This window comes from Sus scrofa, chromosome 2, assembly GCF_000003025.6.
Source record: "Sus scrofa isolate TJ Tabasco breed Duroc chromosome 2, Sscrofa11.1, whole genome shotgun sequence".
Lineage (NCBI taxonomy): Eukaryota > Metazoa > Chordata > Mammalia > Artiodactyla > Suidae > Sus > Sus scrofa.
In genome coordinates, this window is record NC_010444.4 from 119,337,007 (window position 1) to 119,356,938 (window position 19,932).

The window sequence follows — 19,932 nt, forward strand, 5'->3', positions numbered from 1 at the left end:
AAGCACTCCATGGCCACACCTGGCTAGTGTAGTGGACAGAACTGCTATCTCTGCTGTGAAGATAATCAGAGTACTACTACTCTTCCACTAGAGAGCTAGCACATTCATCCCTTCTCCATGTTACTTATTCTTATTTCCTGTAACTACTCTTGACAGAAAATTTTTCTAACTTGCCCCCTCTTCAGGACATAATCCAGCTCAATAGGTAGGGCTCTTCCTAAAAGAGAGGGAGGAATAACTCAGGAAATCTATTTCTGATCTTTGCCCTGGGTGGAAAAAAATGCCATCATTACTGAATACAAGCCACTATAGCATGCTTTGTACAAATCTTAGAGAAGGGGTTTGTCATTCAACAGCCACTCCACAAATAATAAACATCTATCAAGTACTGTGATAGGTAAGTTCCTGAAAACAGAAACAGTTACTGCATTTCATCTGTATTTCATTCCGACTTTATCTGTATTTCATTCACCCCTCATATCGATCACATAAAAACTAACGAAATCTGAAGAGAAAAAGCCTATATAAAATACAGAAATACACATGTGAGCTCCATCTAATGATAAGTAGAAATACTATTAAACTAAAATTCCATTTAATGGTCTGTGCTAAATATTAATATTTAAAAAAATGAATTTTCTTTGTCAGTCAAGCCAAGGCCCCTAACTAGCCAATGAGGATCTACCAATAGAATGTGAATTTTTATCTGGTAGAACGATTTCAAGCTATCACTGTCTTTGCTCCCCATCCTCAGCATGACAGTTTCCTAACAGAGAGGAAACCATAGAAGTGATGACCTCACAAAGAGCATAACCCTCTCCAACCTCACATACCCTGCACTCCCATAGTTACCTAATGCCCCTTTCTTTGTACATACACGTAATTTTTATGCGTGCAAAATATCTTCCAAGCAAGTGGTGATGACCACTTAAAGAAAAATTCTTATTTTTAGGATTACTATAATATCACTCCACTCTCCAATGGAGCACACAGACACACATACAGCCCAAGGAGATTCCCATACCATAGCATGGACCAAAAAAGATAATATTCTCTACAATGCAAATGAGGAGGAAAAGATGCTTTTCTGATTTAAAATAAATTTTTTAAACACGATTACGAAGTTATTCCTCCTATACTAAGAGGGAGAAAGGGACAGAGTAGACGAAAGGATTAAACTGAAAACCTCAAAGCCCAAATGGGAAGAGAAGCCCTTAAGTTTGGTGCAGAGGACTCGTCACTACATAATCTCATCCCTTCATTCTGCATATTTATTTACCTAATACCACACACAGATGGTTCCCTAGTTAGTGCTTCAGTAGTCCATTATTTCATTCCTCATACATAGGGCATCACAGGGCCAGAACACTCCCTAAAACACAGACACAGTTAATAACAGCTTTAACACAAAGCTGGTGTTTAATATCCAATATCCACTTTAAGTGCATACTAAAAGACAATAAAAGTTCATCTGCCATTTTAAAAGAGAGAGGGGTTCTTTTATTACTGCAGTTCTAGTCACCTCGAAAGATGACACCCCCCCCCACAATGACAAAAACAATTTGCCTTCTGCCATTATCACTGAATATATAACTAAGCTCCCCACCCCAGGTTCTGCCACATACCTGGTCTGCTAATTCTGTCAATTTTATCCATGCTAGGGGAAGGAAGCCGAATTCGAGGACTACTCTGATTGGAGTTGTCTGATCCCACTTCATTGAATGAATCGTCAAGCATCAGTAAGAGTTCTTTTACACACTTATGACAGATACTATGTTGACAAGGGAGAATCAGCGGGTGGGTAAACAGCTCCTTGCATGCTGGGCAAATGAGCTCTCTTTCGATATTCTTAATGGTAACCTTGAATTGAAAAAAAGAAATCAGCATTAAAGGCTTTTAGTGTGTAAATACATTAACACGCCTATACCTCATATAAATATATGTGCTTACCTTTCAAAAAAGAAAAACATATTTTTTTAATTTGAAGTTTCTTTTCGGCTATGAACATCTATACCATTAACCCCTCCCTCCTCATCAACCTTTGCCTAAAGATAAAGGGTCAGGAGACGGTTTTTAAAAAAAAATGAAGTTTGAGAAAAACTGGAAGAAAATATTAGGGGACCATAACAGTCAATCAACAATTAAGAAGTTATTCAAATCATTATTAACTCACTTACTTAGGACTTCAATGAAATCCTGAAAGTAGATTACTTCAATAAAAACTAAGAATACAGCACTAAGAACGGGACTATTCCCATTTAGCCAATTAATTCTGTAGATTGGCAAGTAGCAAGAGCTGATAAAACTGGGTTAGCCATTATGTTCGTGAAATCTACTTACAAACTGAACTATCAGCAATTTTCTACATTAAACGTGACCATTTTCCAAAGGCTACAAGTGTAATGCAGGTAAAATACTTGAAGTTCTCAGGCTACATATCAAGGCATTTATCTTAAAAGCCCTTTATGAATACGTAAGTGGTGTAGAAGATTACAAGGAATCAAAAGTGCTCTCAATATTACAGGCTTGCATTATTTACAATGAGAAACATTCAGACTCATCACAACTAAAAAGGACTGACGACCTCATACCTTTACAAGCATTTCAACTACCGGAAACACACAGGAAGTTAAAACTGAATGAATTAACTTGTTTTAGTTAAATTAACACGTTTGTGAGTCTATTTGCCCTGAAATGACACAACGTTTTTAATAATCCCTGACTGTAGCACTTCAGCCACCTGGCTTTATCACTGTCAATGGCTCTTGCGTTGCAGCATTTCTTGCTGCATCACTCAATATTAGTAAAAGTCCACATCATGTCACAGTTTTAGTAAATTTGGAAGACATCCACACCTCACAATTCACATCGAAGAATACAGAATATTCACATTCTATCTCATTTCATTTAAAAAGATGTGACATCTAATTCAAAGGGAAATACCGTCTTGAATGCCCAAAATAGGTTCCCAAGCCCCACTTTATGGAAGGTTTGCCTTCCACTGGAAGATCTAAAATCATTTTCACTTTTCTTGTACACAGAGTAATGCATAAGCTTTCTAATCACCATAGATATAAAGCACTTCTTACGCAAAAGAAAAATTACCATTCATTTTACATTCATTGAGGGGAGGCAATGTGATTAAGAAGCAAGTGATGTGGCGGTTTCCCAATTAAGGTATTTCAAAATAAATTAGGTTCGACGGAAAACTAACAAGTTCGAAAGATCTGTATATCCAAACCCTTGAAAAACAATAACACTTGCACCCCGACAGCTGTTGATCAGGCCCGCCTCCCGCCAGAAGGCAAAGCCGGGGAGGAGCCTTTGATCACGGCAAAGTCTGGCCGGGCCCCCAGGAGTCTGAGGGGGCCTCCAGCGCCCGCCCCACGGCGATGCCAGACAAAGGGCGACCGCACACGCGCGGGGCACGCGCCCCCGGCTGCGACTGGCGCCCGACTCCCTAAAGCGAATTAATTCTACAACCTGAACACCATTAAAGAGCCCCGCCCAGGCTCCTCGAGGAGCTCAGGTGGGCGATCACCTCACCCGAGTGGCGCCCTCTTCCGGGCCCAGGTGACCCCGAGTCCGACCCTCCCCTCCCAGGGGCAGAAAGGGGGCGCCCCGGGTTGCAGAACCTGGCGCCGGCCAGGGAAGACGAAGAGGAAGCAAGGCCACCGCACGCCAGAACTCGCTCCTCCGGAGGAGAGGCTTCCTCTCCGCTCAGGGCAAGGAGGAAAGAGGGACCCAGGGGCCCCGCCGCGCCGCCATCGAGGCATGGGGCGGCCTTCCCTCTACCCCACTCACCAGCGAGTCTGAACCATCCCCCTCCATGGTAGCCTTCTGCCAGGTGTCATCAACGGCAGGGTCCAAACAGGCAGACGGGCGGCCCTGGCCAGGGTCTGGTGGGAGAGTCCCTACGTCCGCCGTGGAGCCTCGGTTCGGTGCCGGAGGGCAAGCTGGTCAGCCGGACCCGGCCAGCGGACCGACGCGCCAGGAGGCGGCCAGGGCGGGCGAAAGCACAGGCGCGGAGAGCCGAGCTTCGCTCCCTGCGACGGCCCCGGGAATGCCGCCCCGCAGCTGGCTTCGGCGACGGCTCCTGCGGACTGCGGCTGGGCTGGCCGCCGCACAGAGACTAGGGCTAGGGCGCCGCGGAGGGCGGGGCCGGGGCGGGGCGGCGCCGTCGCCCGGGCAACAGCGCCCACCGCACAAAGGGGGAGGGGCCGCGGGCTGCTGGGAGACCCCGAAATTGAGTCCCTAGGAGGGGGTGTGGCACGTGGCGAGAGCCCCGCCCCCTCCGCCCCCGCCTCTGCCCCGCCCCGCCGCCCCTCACTCTCACCCAAGCCGCAGCCATCGCCCCCTGCCGGGGTGGGAAGGGGCGGAAGTGAGGGCGGTGAAGGAGCTGCGGAGACCGAAGGCTGCGCCAGGGCGGGGCCGGGGTGGAGCCAACCGGCAGTGCGGCGACCGACTGCAGACCTGACCACGGCCCCGCGCCGACCCTATACCTTTCAGTTTGCTTGCCGTGTGTTTGGGTAAAGCGCGGGGCAAGCCTCACAGACAAGCCTCATTTCCTGACTCTAGACGGGGCGGCGGGGCGAGGGCAGGCCCTAGCCGCCTTCCCCGTGCCGTCGCACCCAGCACAGAGCCGCGTGCAGGGGAGGCGACAAAGGCGAGACGCCGCTCACCCCACCGCTACCCAGGCCGGGGCTTTCCCCTAGTGGGTCCCTGTCCCCGCCTCGCTCCCCTCCTCTCCTCTTCCGGCCCGATTCGTAGGGTACGCTTCACATTCCTTGACTAGTCACCAACCACTCATATTCTGCTTTCTGCTTCTGCTTTTACACACCAGGGCGCGTCGCTGTCACGCACGACACGATCTTAACAAGTGGAGGGGGGGACAAGCCGCAGGATAGGGGTTTCTCCCTCAGAGTATTGGCCGGGAAGTAGAGACCGCAGCCCCACGTCCCGCCCAAGGTGTGCATCCTGCCCCCGCCGCCGCGGCTGCTACTCTGCGGTTTCCCCCAGGGACCGAGGGTGCAGTGAAATCCGGACAGCTGTTCTTGAGCGGCTCCGGCAGCCACGCACCCACGCGGTGGGCGCCGACCCACTGTTCTGGCGAGGATTCGCCAGTGCAGAGACTAGCCCCGTAGAATTCACCTGCTACGGCTCGAACGCGTTTCTTCCAGTTTTCAAGGCAAACCAAAAACAAATTAACCTAGGATTGCTAAAAGCTGTATTATTAGATCACCCCAGTGCCCTCGCAGCCGGCTAAATGATTTCATCTCTTACGTATTGACTGAGAATACCGGCACTCTAAATATCTGGGTGAAGGGACCCCAAAGCTGTTGCGCAAAACGCTGTTTGGGTTTTGAAATGCTTCCCGCTTTTATTTTCTATTTGAGAGAAATCTCTGGCTGCGGCAAGTTTTACCAGTTTAGCAGTGTAGAATTAAGAATGGCAAAGGACCACAGCAATTGTTTTTAACGGAAGATCCTCAATTTACAGAGGAGGTGCAGAGAGGCGAGGGGGATGCCTTGCCAAGTAATAACTGGACTATTCTGATCCGGATTAGTTTCTTGGCCCCACAAACTGAAGTTGAGACTGCTTCCCTCCTACGGGTTCTGATGAGTCCTAATCCGGAGAGAAATGTCGAAAGTAACCAATGACTGCGTAATTTAGTTCCTATATAGTGTCCTACACCATGTTCTCATATAGTTTAATATCTTAACTGTTAAAAAGCATTGTAAGTCAATTTCTGTTTGTAATACTGGTCTTGGCATTCAGTAATACACCTGTGGTGGTAATCTCACATTAGCACACTTGAATAGTGCTTTGGTTCAAAAATAAAGTACAGAGTAAAAGAGATTAGAAGGCTTCACTAACATGAACTAAAGAAAAAAAAAAATTGTACAGACAATATTTGGCTGAAAACAAATTCCAAAGTGCTTCCACTATGCAAATCAAACTCCACTGAGTTATTGTCCACTTGATTCTCAAAATTCAAAAACTATGATAATACACTTGGTAAGAATGTGGGAGACTAGGCATTTTCAGACTTTTTTGTAACAATATAGATTGGTCCAGTTTACTTGAAGGGAAGTTTTGCAAATCCTATCAAAAACTTTAAATGCTCATACCTTTAACTAAGCAATCCCACTTCTAATAATTTCCCCACTGAAAGACTTGCATGTGTGCACAAGTGTGTACAAAGATCTCATTGGGACTTATTTTATGGAAACTAAATATCTACCATCCATAATGTACACCCATGCCATGGAATACTACGCAGCAGTTAAAATGAATGCACTGGTGAAAAGGGATTTCTAAAATAATAGTGTTTTTAAAAGTACAAAGCCATATGGATTCTGTATACTGCCACTTTGGGGAGGGGGAGACACAAGCAGTCATATTGCTCACCTAGGCAAAAAAGTAAATAAAAATTAGTCTGAAATAGAACACCAAAAAATGGTAATCATGCCGCAAAGTTAAGGGAATGGAGTCAGGTGTGGAAGACACTTTTCATCCACAGTGTTTTGGATTGTTTGCATTTTATAACATGTATAATATGTGTGTCTTTTACTTCTAGAAACTTTCAAATGTAATTTAATCCATACACTTTTAAATCTACATTTAAACTATTTAACCTATATACTTTTAAAAGCAGAACAGGGGAGTTCCCGTCGTGGCGCAGTGGTTAACGAATCCGACTAGGAACCATGAGGTTGCGGGTTCAATCCCTGCCCTTGCTCAGTGGGTTAACGATCCGGCGTTGCCGTGAGCTGTGGTGTAGGTTGCAGATGCGGCTCGGATCCCGCGTTGCTGTGGCTCTGGTGTAGGCCTGTGGCTGCAGCTCCGATTCAACCTCTAGCCTGGGAACCACCATATGCTGCGGGAGCGGCCCAAGAAATGGCAAAAAGACAAAAAAATAAGTAAATAAATAAATAAATAAAAGCAGAAGAGGGGAGGGGAATATTGATAAGTAGATAGCAAATATGAAAACCACCATTACAAACCACCACTCACCCACCTGCCTAGTCATTTCTACTCTCCTTGGCTGCCATGAGTTGGGTCATCTCATCACTTTTTCTCAACCCATCTCAGCTTCCCATTTGTCAAAGATACCAAGATCTTTTTCAGTTCTTCAATGTAAAATCCTGTGGGTTGTTTTTTTTTTTTAATCCTTCCTCTCTCTTTCCCCCATACTTTTTTCTGACAGCCTTCAAATCCCCTTGCAATAACCCAAAATGAGTCTAGTACAGTATACGGGGCCTAGAATTACCATGCTGCTTCTCAGTTGACATCGGGAAGCTTTTGAAGGTGTTTCAGTAGGAATGACATGAAAGATCTGTTTGGTTGTGGCTTTTAAGTCATTAGTCTCCCAATCTGTATTGCATATACCATCCCTTGGTGCCTACCCTTCCCCAATTTGGAGAATCCTAGCACCTTCTTTTCCAATTTTCTTTTTAAAACTCAAAAAAGAAATTCATCAAATTCAACTCAAGGAAGCCTTTTCTACATCACCCCCTCCAGTGCACAGACCTTCAGTAATCTTGCCTACATTATGACACCTTATGCTTGATGGCCACGTGTAATTGCTCTTCTATCACAGGGGTGTGAGTTGTCTCGAATTTATCCGCTTCATGAAGTCCAAAGGGTCAATTTCTCCTACTTCACCTGCCAACAACTGCCACTCCCAAAACACACACACACACACACACACACACACACACACAGACACACACACACACAGTTTATTTGGGTCTGGTAAAACAGAGGCTCCAAAAATGTTCATCACCTCATACTTAAAATATAAACCTGATACCCTTAGGCTATACACTGTTCACAAATGTGACCTATTCTCTTTCCACACTGACTCCTAATACCCAACAGGAGATTAAATTCCTGGCCGAGTCAGGTCCTAATGGCCATAAGGCATAATTCAGTCAGTGCCACGAGGCACCACTGGCTCTTCATCTGTTTGATCTGAGGTCAAATATCCAGAGTACCATTCTGTTAGTATGTCCTGAACAAGAACCAGCAACAGGGTGACATGGCCAACATACTGGTAAACCTTGCCCCCTGTTGGGAACAATCTGGATTTTTCAATTAAAAGGGCCTCTGGACTTAGGGGAAATAAGGAAGGTGGCAATGAAGTAAATTACTGAAATAAACCATAGGGCTTTACAGTAAATGGGCACACACACCAGTTACGCTGCTGGGTATCAGGAGCTTACAGGTGAAGGGACAATAAATGACATTAATCAATGATTGACCCAGGCCTCTGACAGGCCAAGCCTACCTGTCATAAAGTGTTTCTATGGGAACAACCTCAAGGGAGAGGAGTCCAGTGAGCCAGATCAGATTTCCATTGCAGAGCCAAATCCTACTCATCTTTCAAGCTGCCCATTTTGTTGTTGTTGTTTTTGGGCTGCACTTGCGGCATATGGAGGTTCTCAGGCTAGGAGTCGAACTGGGGCTACAGCTGCCTGCCTACGCCATAGCCACAGCCACGCCAGATCCGAGCCTCATCTGTGACCTACACCATAGCTCATGGCACTCCGGATCCTTAACCCACTGAGCAAGGCCAGGGATCAAACCTGTGTCCTCATGGATCCTAGTCAATTTCCACTGAGCCATGACAGGAACTCCTCAAGCTGCACCTTTAGAGCCTCCATCCTTTATTATTCTAGTTTTCATCCATCAGCTCCCCTTTCACTGAACTCTTGCAGCACTTAAGAGTCTTATCGCTCAGTTTAACATAATTGCATACTCTCATTTCATACACTCATGTTTGATGTTTTGTAAGCCTATTTTCCCATCCATTTCAAGCTTTTGTTTAAGTGAAAATCCAGTAGATATTTATCTGCTAACTGGTAGCACCCAAGCAACAACTAGAGCGCTGATGAGAGGAACACAGAGCAAGCTTTTTCCTCCTAATGGAAGGAGTGTACTGTCTGCAAAGCAAAGGGGTTCCTGAGCCAACTGGGGGTTTGCAAAGGCAAAGGAGCCCCTGTTCAACTGGGGGTGAACTACACTGATAATATTTACAGGTTGTTATTAGGTCCCCTTTGATGACATTATTCCTACACTTAGGGTTGCTAGGTCTAGCAAATAAAAACACAGAACACCCTGCTAAATTTGGAAGGCAGCTATGCTTATCACTCTACCACCAACACTCCCCTACCCTGTTAAGTTTGAATTTCTGATACATAATACTTTTTTTTTTAAGTATCAATATGTTTCAAATATGGAATGGGTTATACATACAGGAAAAGAAAATTATGTGTTATCTGAAATACAAATTTAACTCTACATTCTGTGAATTATCTGGCACCTGTACCTCCTGTTAATGATCCCAGTTTACCTATAAGGTGTCTCAAGACCCAACCCTTGTTGTCAAAGTTACTACATGTAATAGTTTTCACCTACTGAGGGCCTTGTATGTGCCAATTACGCTATTAGGAACTTGCACAAAATATTCATTTAATCCTTGCAATGACCCTGTGAAATGGGTATAATCCACTTGTACCCCTGCAGAGGGGACGTGAAACAATCTCAACTTTTCCCACCTCTACCTGAGATTAAGTTATACCCTCAAGATAGCAAGAGCCAAGTGCTTATAAAAGTTCTTGACTCTTTCTGTGCCTCAAACCTGGGTCTCACAACAGCATCCCTACTGCATGCGCTACCCAGGTAAATCTAAAACACGTAATTTACAATTTCATAGAAAATACAATTTAAACATTCTTCAACAAAGTAGTTTTAGAAATAATCCTCCCCTCCAATTATCTGTTGAGCAATGTAGTAAAAACATCAGAGGAAAATTCTGCTATCTATTGAAATTAGCTGTTTTCAAGCAATATTGCTAATGTCTAAATCATCTCTTTGCCTTTCCCACTGTCCACAGCACACACATTTTACCCAATCCCAAGATATAAAAAAATATTTTAAAGAATACTTTGCAGCAGACACAACCTTAGTATTACCACTCAGTTTAGATTCGGTTGTGTGAGCAACTATCTATTGCACCTTCTGAAACAGATCATTTGGTGGTATTTTTGTTTTGGCCCCAGGAGATTTTTAAGACTTTACATCAGTCTAGATCAGAGGACCTTCTAAATGTAGTTCTTTCAAAGTATAAGCATCTTCTTGTGCACAAGTGAATTTTGTGCTTATAAAAGTTCTTGACTCTTCTGTGCCTCAAAGATATTCAAAGTTAAGAGGAGTAGGTCACCAAATAATGGAATCATTGCCTGTTTCTCCATCAAAATTAAATAAAATCTTTCCAAAACCTCTGTACTTTGTTCAAAATACTGTACTCTTTGGACATGCCTGAACAATAACTATTGAACTATGGGAAACAAAAGGCACTTTCTGGCTATGAATACATAAATATAAATATGTTTAAACTCTAAGTAAAGAAATATACTAAGTTTAAATTCTTCTATGCTCCTTGTCATCAACTCTTCATTGTATGATTCTAGAAAAGTGTGTGATGGTGTGAAGAAATGTATGAAGATGATAAAAATTAAAATTAACAAAGCAGGAGTTCCCATCCATTTCAAGCTTTTGTTTAAGTGAAAATCCAGTAAGTAATCCGACTAGTAACCATGAGGTTTCAGGTTCGATCCCTGGCCTCGCTCAGTAGGTTAAGGATCTGGCATTGCCATGAGCTGTGGTGTAGGTCGCAGACCCAGCTCGGATCTTGAGTTGCTATAGCTCTGGCGTAGCGGCTACAGCTCTGATTAGACCCCTAGCCTGGGAAACTCCATATGCTGCAGGAGCGGCTCAAGAAAAGGCAAAAAGACAAAAAGAAAAAAAAAAATAAAAAAAAATTTAATAAGGCACACCTTTCTAGAGACCAAAACAGTTTGAAAATACTGCTCTGTGTAAGATATTGATCACAGATTTGGAAAGCTCTCTTTTAGTGCAAAAAAAAAAAAAAAAAAAAAAGTTACAAAAGAAAAACAAAACAAATTTAAAAAAAACCTCAGAAAGCAGCTCAGAAATGTTACAAATTTCTGCTATAGTGAAATATTAGGAAATCCACTTCCATTGATTTTTAAACCTCTTGAGAATTATAGGAATTAACTATATTGTTACAGGGTATTGTTTGACAAACAGAAAGATCACAGTGGTAGAGGTCACTGCATATTTTAAATCTTAAAGTAAGCATCACAACAGAGTAAAATAAGCTGATGGAGTTTGTCTTGTGGGTTTTAGGTTTCCCTAAGATGAAAGGCTCACCTCCCACATTCAGAGAACACAAAAGTTAATTTCATTTGAAACAGACACACAGCAAACTGCTGCCACTAGGAAATGCAGTGTATTAGGAGTAGGAGTGAAGCTCCACCTTTTATTTTGTAAAACTTTCTGTAAAGTTTGAATATTTTGCAACAAGCACTACTAAATGCTGTAAAATGTTAAAGCCATCAGAGAAAAGTGAAAGAAATTATGATGATGGTCAACCCACTAGTCTCAATTTTAAAAAGGAGCCAGGGCTGCACCCTTCACATATGGAAGTTCCCAGACTAGGGGACCAACCCAAGCTGTAGCTGCTTGCCTACACCACAGCAATGTGAGATCTGAGCCACATCTGTGACCTAACACTGCAGCTCACAGCAATGCTGGATCCTTAACCCACTGAGCAAGGTCAGGAATTGAATCTGCATCTCCATGGGACTAGTCAGGTACACTGAGCTGCAACAGGAACTCAGACAAGTGTTTTAATTTTCATTTCGTTCAAAATATTTTTAAATTTCTCTTGAGATTTCTTCCTTGACTCATTTGTTGTTTAGAGGTGTGTTGTTTAACCTGCGTATATTTTGAGATTTTTTTTCCAGTTCTTTTCCTTTCTTTCTTTCTTTCTTTTTTTTTTTTTTTTTTTTTTAAGGAAACTGGTCATTTATTTTTTAAAGTTTTCCCACAATCTGGATTTTACTCTTGTTTGACTGGGCTGTGATTTGACATGCTTTTCCAGTCTTTGTAATTCCTATAAATTGGAAATTAGACTTGATCAGATTCCGATTTGATGTTTTAGTTAGTGTCCTAAATTTCTTAAGGGTGTTAATAAAGTGTGGTTGGCTTTTGGTTTTCATGGCCATAAAATAAATAAATTAAGAAATAAAAAGGAAGGGCAGGAAGGGGCAGGGGGTAAGAAGGCAAGGGCCTCTGCTTTTTTTTTTTTTCCCCTTGCTCTTTTTAATTTTCTCTTTATGGCTGCACCTGTGGCATATGGACGTTCCTGTGCTAGGCGTCAAGTTGTAGCTGCAGCAGCCAGCCTAGGCGACAGCCACAGCAGCGTGGGATCTGAGATGCACCTGTGAACTAGACTGCAGCTTGAGGCAACGCTGGATCCTTAACCCACTGAGCAAGGCCAGGGATCAAACTCACATCCTTCCGTAGACTATGTAGGATTCTTAACCCACTAAGCCACAAAGGGAAATCTTCTGTTTTCAAATTCAGTGAGCTTGGCACTATTAGACCCATTTCACATTATTCTTTACATTTCCAACCTGAGCTACAAAGTAGAACCTAACTCCTCAGAGGAAAATAGAACAAGTTAATCTCAAAGGTCTGCTGTCCCACGGCTCCTACACAGAGAGGTAGTCCATGTTCAAATCCTGTATAATCATACATATAGGGAGAGTTTTAAATAGAGTTGGGGATGGCTGGAGTTGTGAGGAGAATGGGCAGAGAATAAGCTTGAGTTGAAATGGTCAAGCTGCTACTTCTGACCCCTCACCCTGCCAAATTAAAGGCAGAGAGAGGAAATGTCCTAAGGTCTTACTGTGAGAGCCTGCTTTTCAACCCCAGAGATTTCATAAGGACACCTGCCTGTCTAACTTTGGAGGGAGGTCAGCTGAGCTCTTGCTCCAGCTTTTGCTGCAGGCCCAGTGCTGAGGCCTAGTGAAGAGGGTCCTAGTGAAGAGAGATCAAGGCAGAGAAATGCAGTGGATGCAGCCAGAAGGTTATGTGGTTTTTGTTTTTTTTCATTACAGTGACCACATCGTGAAACACAATGCTAGCTCTGAGAGGTTTGCTTTTGTTGATCTGACTTTAATGAAGAAGTTTGAAGGGTTATGGTTCTTCACTTATCCGTTTAGTGTTTATGGGAAGTTCAGCAGCCTGCTTCATAATCCTTGGGTTGGCAACGCACAGATCCCTGAGTCCCACCACAAAACTATGCTCGAATTTCAAGTTTTGCCTGCTATTGAAGGGAAGTTTTTTTTGCTTTGTTTTGTTTGTCTTTTTTAGAGCTGCACCTGTGATATATAGAAGTTCCCAGGCTAGGGGTTGAACAAAAGCTACAGCTGCCTGGCTTCAGCCTGCGCTACAGCCAAAGCAGCGCTGGATCCTTAACCCACGGAGCGAGGCCAGGGATCGAACCCATGTCCTCATGGATACTAGTTTGGTTTGTTACTGCTGCATCACCACGGGAACTCTGAAGGGAAGTTTTAACCAACTAATACAATTCTGGCTTAACTCTGAACAAAGTCTGAGCACCATAGACCTAAACTCACCTCTTAGGCATCCTATTCCCAATCTCATCAAAAGCGGTCCATTTATTTTGTAACCAACAAAGGGCATCCTCTTTCCTCCTCTCCCACCCACCCTCCTCCAGGGTTCCTGGGCAGCCAGGGTCCTGATGTGTGCTTTAGACAGCCAGGCTCTGTCCCTCTGGTGGCAAGCCTCCCCCGCTCAGAGCCAGCACTTCCTTCCGGACGCTTCTCCACACAGCCTGTCCCCCAGAGGGTGGAAAGAGCTGTGGTGCGCACCCCAGGCCCAGAGAATGGCCATGGGGAAGCTGTTTAGGGCTTGGAGTAGCTTGGAGACGCTGGCCAGTATGTCCCTACGCATGGCTGAAGGCTCCTCGAAGAGTAGGAGGGGGTCTTTGAACAAGAAGTGGAACCTGGCTCCTCCACTTGTATTTCTGGTCTGGGGTGTTGATGGTAGGAACCACCCCTACCTTCAGAAGATTAATAAGTATTCTGTTTCGGATGAGTGTATTCCGTGTTTGCAGAGCACGAGAGAGAATTCACCCGGGGTGCTGGGCGTTAACCCGCTCCCCAGCCTCAAGGGAAACAGCAGGACTGTCTGGCCTTAAGCATCTGCAGAGTTGAGGTTAGTTAGTGAGGTATGAGAATGACGTTTCAGGTGTTCACATCAGGGCTGCAGATAATCCTTCTTTCTGATGACCTTGCCCAGGGAGGCCTTTTCTCCTCTGTGCCATTATTATCTTTTCTTGAAACTCCAGGTGTAGAGGACAAATGCAGCCGCTTTCAGCTTTAGGCGAACCCTGGTAGACAGCGCACCCCGCAGACTTTGCAGACTTTGCATTTCCCGACACTTCCCGCCTGCAAATCACTTAAGGAGCCTCTCCAGGCACTTTCTCGGTTGCAGCGGGTAGGGCTGCCTCCTGCAAGGCTTTCAGTCTTGGCTCGGCGCCACCCAGCCCGGCGGAGGGCGTGGTCACTAGGAGCTGCCCACTGCGCCAGCCTGGGTTTCGAAAGGACTCCCGGACAGGTGCCCTGCTGAAATCCGGCGCCTTAGCATCTCCCTCTGCACACCAAAGGAAGGATGCTTTAAATGTTCCTAGCCTGGGACAACGGCCAAGGACCTGGAAGGAGGGCTAAAAAAGCTAAGGCCAGGCGAACTGGGCTTCTGCCCCTGTTTATCTGCCACACGGTCGGAGTGCGCGCTGAACCCAATCCCATTCTTCTCACCTATTCACCATCTAGTCCGACCCTCCCTCCGTGTTCTGTGCCTGGACAGGCGATGTCACCACGCTTGGGAGCTCTGGGTGCGTCGCGGAGCCCTCCTCGGCCAAAGCCTGACCCTTCTCCTCATCCTCGCAGACTGATCTCCCGCCCCTTGCGGTCCCAGAAGCCCCCGCCTTCACCCAGCTGGCCAAGACCCTTTTGGCTCATTTCAGAGACGCCGCTCAATTCCAGGGGAAAAAAAAAAAAAAAAAAAAAAAAAAGCGGCTACTTTGCATTCTGCAGCTGCTGGGACACACAGACTGAGAGCGCGGCCCTGGGATTCCAGCCCCGCCCTCCCCGGCGGCGGCAAGGACCCGGGACGCCCACAGCCTCGGACCAGGTAGTGCCCGGGGTGGGGTCCCAGGCCTGGGCTCCACTCCACGCGTCCCAGCACTTACCTTGCCTCTGGCTAGCAATTCCATGATGTAGCCAAATTCACTTATCTCCCCCGACTCGGACATGGTTACGACCCTTCACAAACTCTGGAGGACCGAGGCGGGTGCATCGAATTTGTTTTTTCTGTCTTTCTCTGTTTTTAGTCGGAGTTTTGCCGAGCGCCCGCTAGTATGCTGTTAACGAGGAAAAATAACGCAGAAGAAAAAGGCAAAAAGCGAGGTTCGGTGGGATGAAGGCCATAGAGGGCTCCGGGAAAGCCACGTCCAGCGTTCTTAGTCTGGATTGAGCTGTCGGGACAGGACGATGTAACGGAACAAACGAGGGCGGCGACCGCGGTGGCGGCGGTGAAATCCTCACCAGGCGGAGCCCGGCGCGGAGGCTCCGCCTCCTCGGGGGTCTCTGCCCGCGCCTCCTGCCGGGGGTCTGGCGGCTGCAGAGACAAACACCCACACAAAAGCCGGTCTGGGCTCCCGGCCTCTCGCCGACCCAGCCCAGTCATCCACTGGATGGTTAAAGCTGTCCTTTATCCGATGCCAGGACGGACGGTAGCTGTCCGGAGCTCTGGGCGGCGCGAGGACCAGGAAAAATCCCCACCCCACTGTCTGGAGGTGCGAGGGCAGAGAGAATGAATGCAGAGCAGGGACAACAAAGGATCTGGCTGACAGCGCCGGAAAAAAATAAATAAATAAGTGAGAACCCAGGAAACGGCAACGACGCATCTCAAGTCAGCCTTCCTGAAATCCAATAGGTAACAAAGACCAAGCCAGTGCTTCTGAGATGAGAACAAACACCAGGATTGTGTTTTAAACACTCTAAGTGTGTAAGGTCGATTGTATCTCTATATCCTCTTGATACTCAACTTTCCTTTAATTAAAAACAAAAACAAAAACCCATTCCTGCCAGCAAGATACCTGGAAAAACATTCTCTTAGTTACAAATAACTCACTTTTCCTATTATTCATTTCACTGATTGAGTTAGACATTCAGTGAATGTTTCTTATTTTATACTTCTTTTTAAAATAGCAGATCGCCTAGGAGGCTGCAGCTGAATTGGCCTCTCAGTCTTCCCCCTGCTTCCTTCACACCTGACAATCTTTGCTTCTCTTGAGAAGTTGACTGAACAGAGTCAGGCCTACTTTATTCTTCCACGACAAGCAGTCCTTTATTTTTCTTGAAAAGGAGCTGAGTGATGAAGGCATGAATTTTTCTTTAAAGCATGATAATATGTGAAAATAGAACATGTACATGTATGTGTAACTGGGTCACCATGCTGTACAGTAGAAAAAAAATTGTATTGGGGAAATAACTACTAAAAAATAATAATAGCAATAATAAAATAGGGAATTCCCATCACGGTGCAGTGGTTAATAAATCCTACTAGGATACCATGAGGTTGGAGTTTCGATCCCTGGCCTTGCTCAGTGGGTTAAAGATCTTGTGTTGCCCTGAGCTGTGGTGTAGGTCAAAGATGCAGCTGGGATTCCACGTTGCTCTGACTGTGGCATAGGCCCGTGGCTACAGCTCCGATTAGACCCCTAGCCTGGGAACTTCCACATGCCACGGGTGTGGCCCTAGAAAAAGACAAAATAATAATAATAATTGAATTGGACACAACTGGAACATGTACTGCAAGAATGAAACCACTTCCCTTGGTGGTTTTTCTTGTTTGCCTTTTATTTGGTGATTTTCTGATTTCTCTTGTCTAGAAATCCAAAAGTATATAAGGATTTCTTTCTTTTGCGTGTGTGTGTGTGTGTGTGTGTGTGTGTGTGTCTTTTGAAGGCCACACCCGCAGCATATGGAGGTTCCCAGCCTACGTCAGAGCCACAGCAATGCCAGATCTGAGCCGTGCCTGCAACTTACACCACAACTCACAGCAATGCTGGATCCTTTAACCCACTGAGCAAGGCCAGGGATTGAACCTGTAACCTCATGGTTCCTAGTCAGATTCCTTTCCACTGCACCATGATAGGAACTCCAAGGATTTCTTTATTTCCATTTTTCCTGCACACCTCTCCATAAAGCTCCCATAAATTTGCTCCTTGATTGTTCTTCCATCAGGCCTTTGCTCCTTCCTCAGTGTGTTACTTTTCTTCCTGAGGTGCTGATAGCCTCTCAGAGGGAGCAGCGAAAGCTCATGTGCTGGGTTGGGGCTCACCCAGGTAAGACGCAATCATGTCACTGCTTGTATAGAAGCTCCTTGTCCTTTTCAAGTGCTGTAGAACCTTGTGTATATTCTTTGCGTCTATAAGAAAAGCTAAAGAGAATTCAAATAAGGTCCGTAGCATCCATGAATAGATTCCTTCGTAATGTTAGCAATACTTGACAGATTGCCAGAAAGAGGTAGTGCTTTGAAAGACAGAGTTTTTCACAGCCAGGAGAATTCAAGCACATCGTAAAAATCACAACATTAGAGCCAAATAACTAGTCTTAAGCATGCATTACCAGGAGGAAGGGAGAGACAAAGGAATAAAAAAAGCCAATGTTTCCCCTCAAAAAGCTTTCCCCCAAACCCCATCCAATGACCTCCTCTTATATCTCCCTCGTGAGAACTAAGGCATATGTCCACCCCTAGCTACAATGAAGGCTGGGAGGGTGACTATTTCCCTCTGGGAACATTGCCACTACAAACAAAATCAAGGCTTTATTAGTGGGGAAGAGGAAGAAACAGGTATTGAGTAGGGAACTGTCAGTTTCTGCTCCTCTGGGGCAAGTCCATTCAGTTTCCTGCGTTTCAGTTTTCTCTTCTGTAAAATGATTGGTTTTGCGCTAAATGGTCTCTAACCTCGTCCTGCTCTTAATGCTAATATCTCCAATCTAAGGATCCCTTTGCCATCTGGCAGCTCTAGCTGCTCTTCTTTTCCCTGGAAAAAGTGGCTGTTATAAAAGATCTGCTGCTAGCAAAATGGTAAGTAATCACTTACTACTCCAGAAAAAACATTCTTAACAGTTACCTGGCCTGGTGGATAAGACCAAGATGGGGTGAGGGGCAAAGTTCTTAAAATCAGCTGCTGCAGTGACAGGGAGTGGAACTGCCCATGAGAGTCCAGATCAGTGTCCGCAAGTAGGACACTGAGCATTTACTCAGATGCCTGGTGGTATTTACCACTTTATTTTTTTAATTTCTATTTATTTATTTATTTTACTAATGCATCTTGTGAATGTCTCCACAGAATGGGCACAGCACAGGGCAATCTCATGATCACAGCATCACTTTTTGCGGGGGTGGAGGGACGCATCTGCAGCATGTTGAAGTTCCTGGGCCAAGGACTAAACCCGAGTCATGGCAATAACAATGCTGAAGCCTTAACCTCTAGGCCACCAGGGAACTCCCTTTACCACACTTTATTTAGTCAGTGTGTAAATAGCATTATGGAGCATTAAAGACCTTTCAAAGATGACAGGCATACACAATGAAGACCATATTAACATTTCTCCTGAAATTCTCCATATGGACTTCAAAGACACAGGGTCAGTCAATATGAGCCACAATAGGAACTCAAAAAAGCCCCAATTTTTTAATAGCTTTATTGAGGTTTGATTTATGTACCATAAAAATCCACCAGTTGTACATGTACAGTTTACAATTTTTATTAAATTATGGAGTTGTGTGACCATCTCATAATCCAATTCTAAAACACTAGAATGTCTCTCCATTTATTGAAATTTTCTCTGGTTTCTTAGCTGTGCTATATAAGCTTTTAGTGTTCATATATTTTGCACTACTTTTGTTAAATGACTTGCTAACTATTTCATTATTGTGAGTGAAATTGATATCTTAATTTCATTCCTGGGTTGGTTGTACTCAGAAATGCAACTAATTATTGCATAATGAGATGTATCTTGCAAAGTTATATAATTCATTAATCTATAATTAAGAAAGTTTTGCTTTTTTCTTTCCAATCTGTAAGCCTTTAATTTATTTTTCTGGACTTATTGCTCCAGTTAGAACCTCCAGCATAATGTTGCATAAAAGTGACAAGAGATGACATTTTTGCCTTTTCCCCAAAAGTAAGAGAGAAGCATTCCATCTTTAACCATTAAGTATTGGTTTAGCTACATTCCACAAATTTTGATACATTGTGGGTTTATTTTTATTCATTTAGAAATATTTTCTGATTTCCCCGTGTGATAGGCTTTTTAGAAAAATGTTGTTTGATTTCAAAATTATTCTAAAGTTCTAAATAATTTAGATTTCCCATATTTTTCCTGTTTATTTCTAAAAATAATTTCATTTTAAAAATTATTTCAATATTTTAAAAATAAATATATTGAGGCTTTTTATGGGCTAATATTGGAGTCTGCAAACTTTCTCTTAGTGGGTGAGATATTAATTAAGCATTTTACACTTGTAGCCATACGACTTTTTTTTTTTTTTTTTGGTCTTTTTTGCTTTTTCTAGGGCCGCTCCCATGGCATATGGAGGTTCCCAGGTTAGGGGTCTAATTGGAGCTGTAGCCGCTGGCCTATACAGAGCCACAGCAATGGGGCATCTGAGCTGTGTCTGGGACCTACACCAGAGCTCAGGGCAATACTGGATCCTTAACCTATTGAGCAAGGCCAGGGATCGAACCCGAAACCTCATGGTTCCTAGTTGGATTCATTAACCACTGCGCCACGATGGGAACTCCATAGCCATACAACTTTTTGTACACACAGTTTATCATCTCTGATACTCATCATTTCCTCCTGTTTGTAGTCATTTCCTTTCATTCCAAATCGTTCATTAGTACCTTTGTATGACAATCTGTTAGCAATGAATTTCCTCAACAATACGTTA

The 19,932-nt window shown here is 44.4% G+C and overlaps 1 protein-coding gene across 6 annotated transcripts in view; it reads right to left on the reverse strand.

Moving 5' to 3' along the window:
• TRIM36 (tripartite motif containing 36) overlaps positions 1 to 15,459 on the reverse strand; it is a 47,990-nt gene extending 32,531 nt beyond the window's left edge. For 2 of the 6 annotated variants that reach the window (XM_021084641.1, XM_021084642.1), the window contains exons 1-2: positions 15,155 to 15,385; positions 1,626 to 1,860 (exon numbers count right to left, since the gene is read on the reverse strand). In XM_021084641.1, the coding sequence (XP_020940300.1) occupies positions 1,626 to 1,860; positions 15,155 to 15,217 (298 nt within the window). In that variant the 5' untranslated portion in view covers positions 15,218 to 15,385. Of the gene's footprint in view, positions 1 to 1,625; positions 1,861 to 3,804; positions 4,151 to 15,154 lie in introns of those variants that run through there. The other 4 variants (XM_013995037.2, XM_021084644.1, XM_021084643.1 and 1 more) reach the window with 3 other exon arrangements.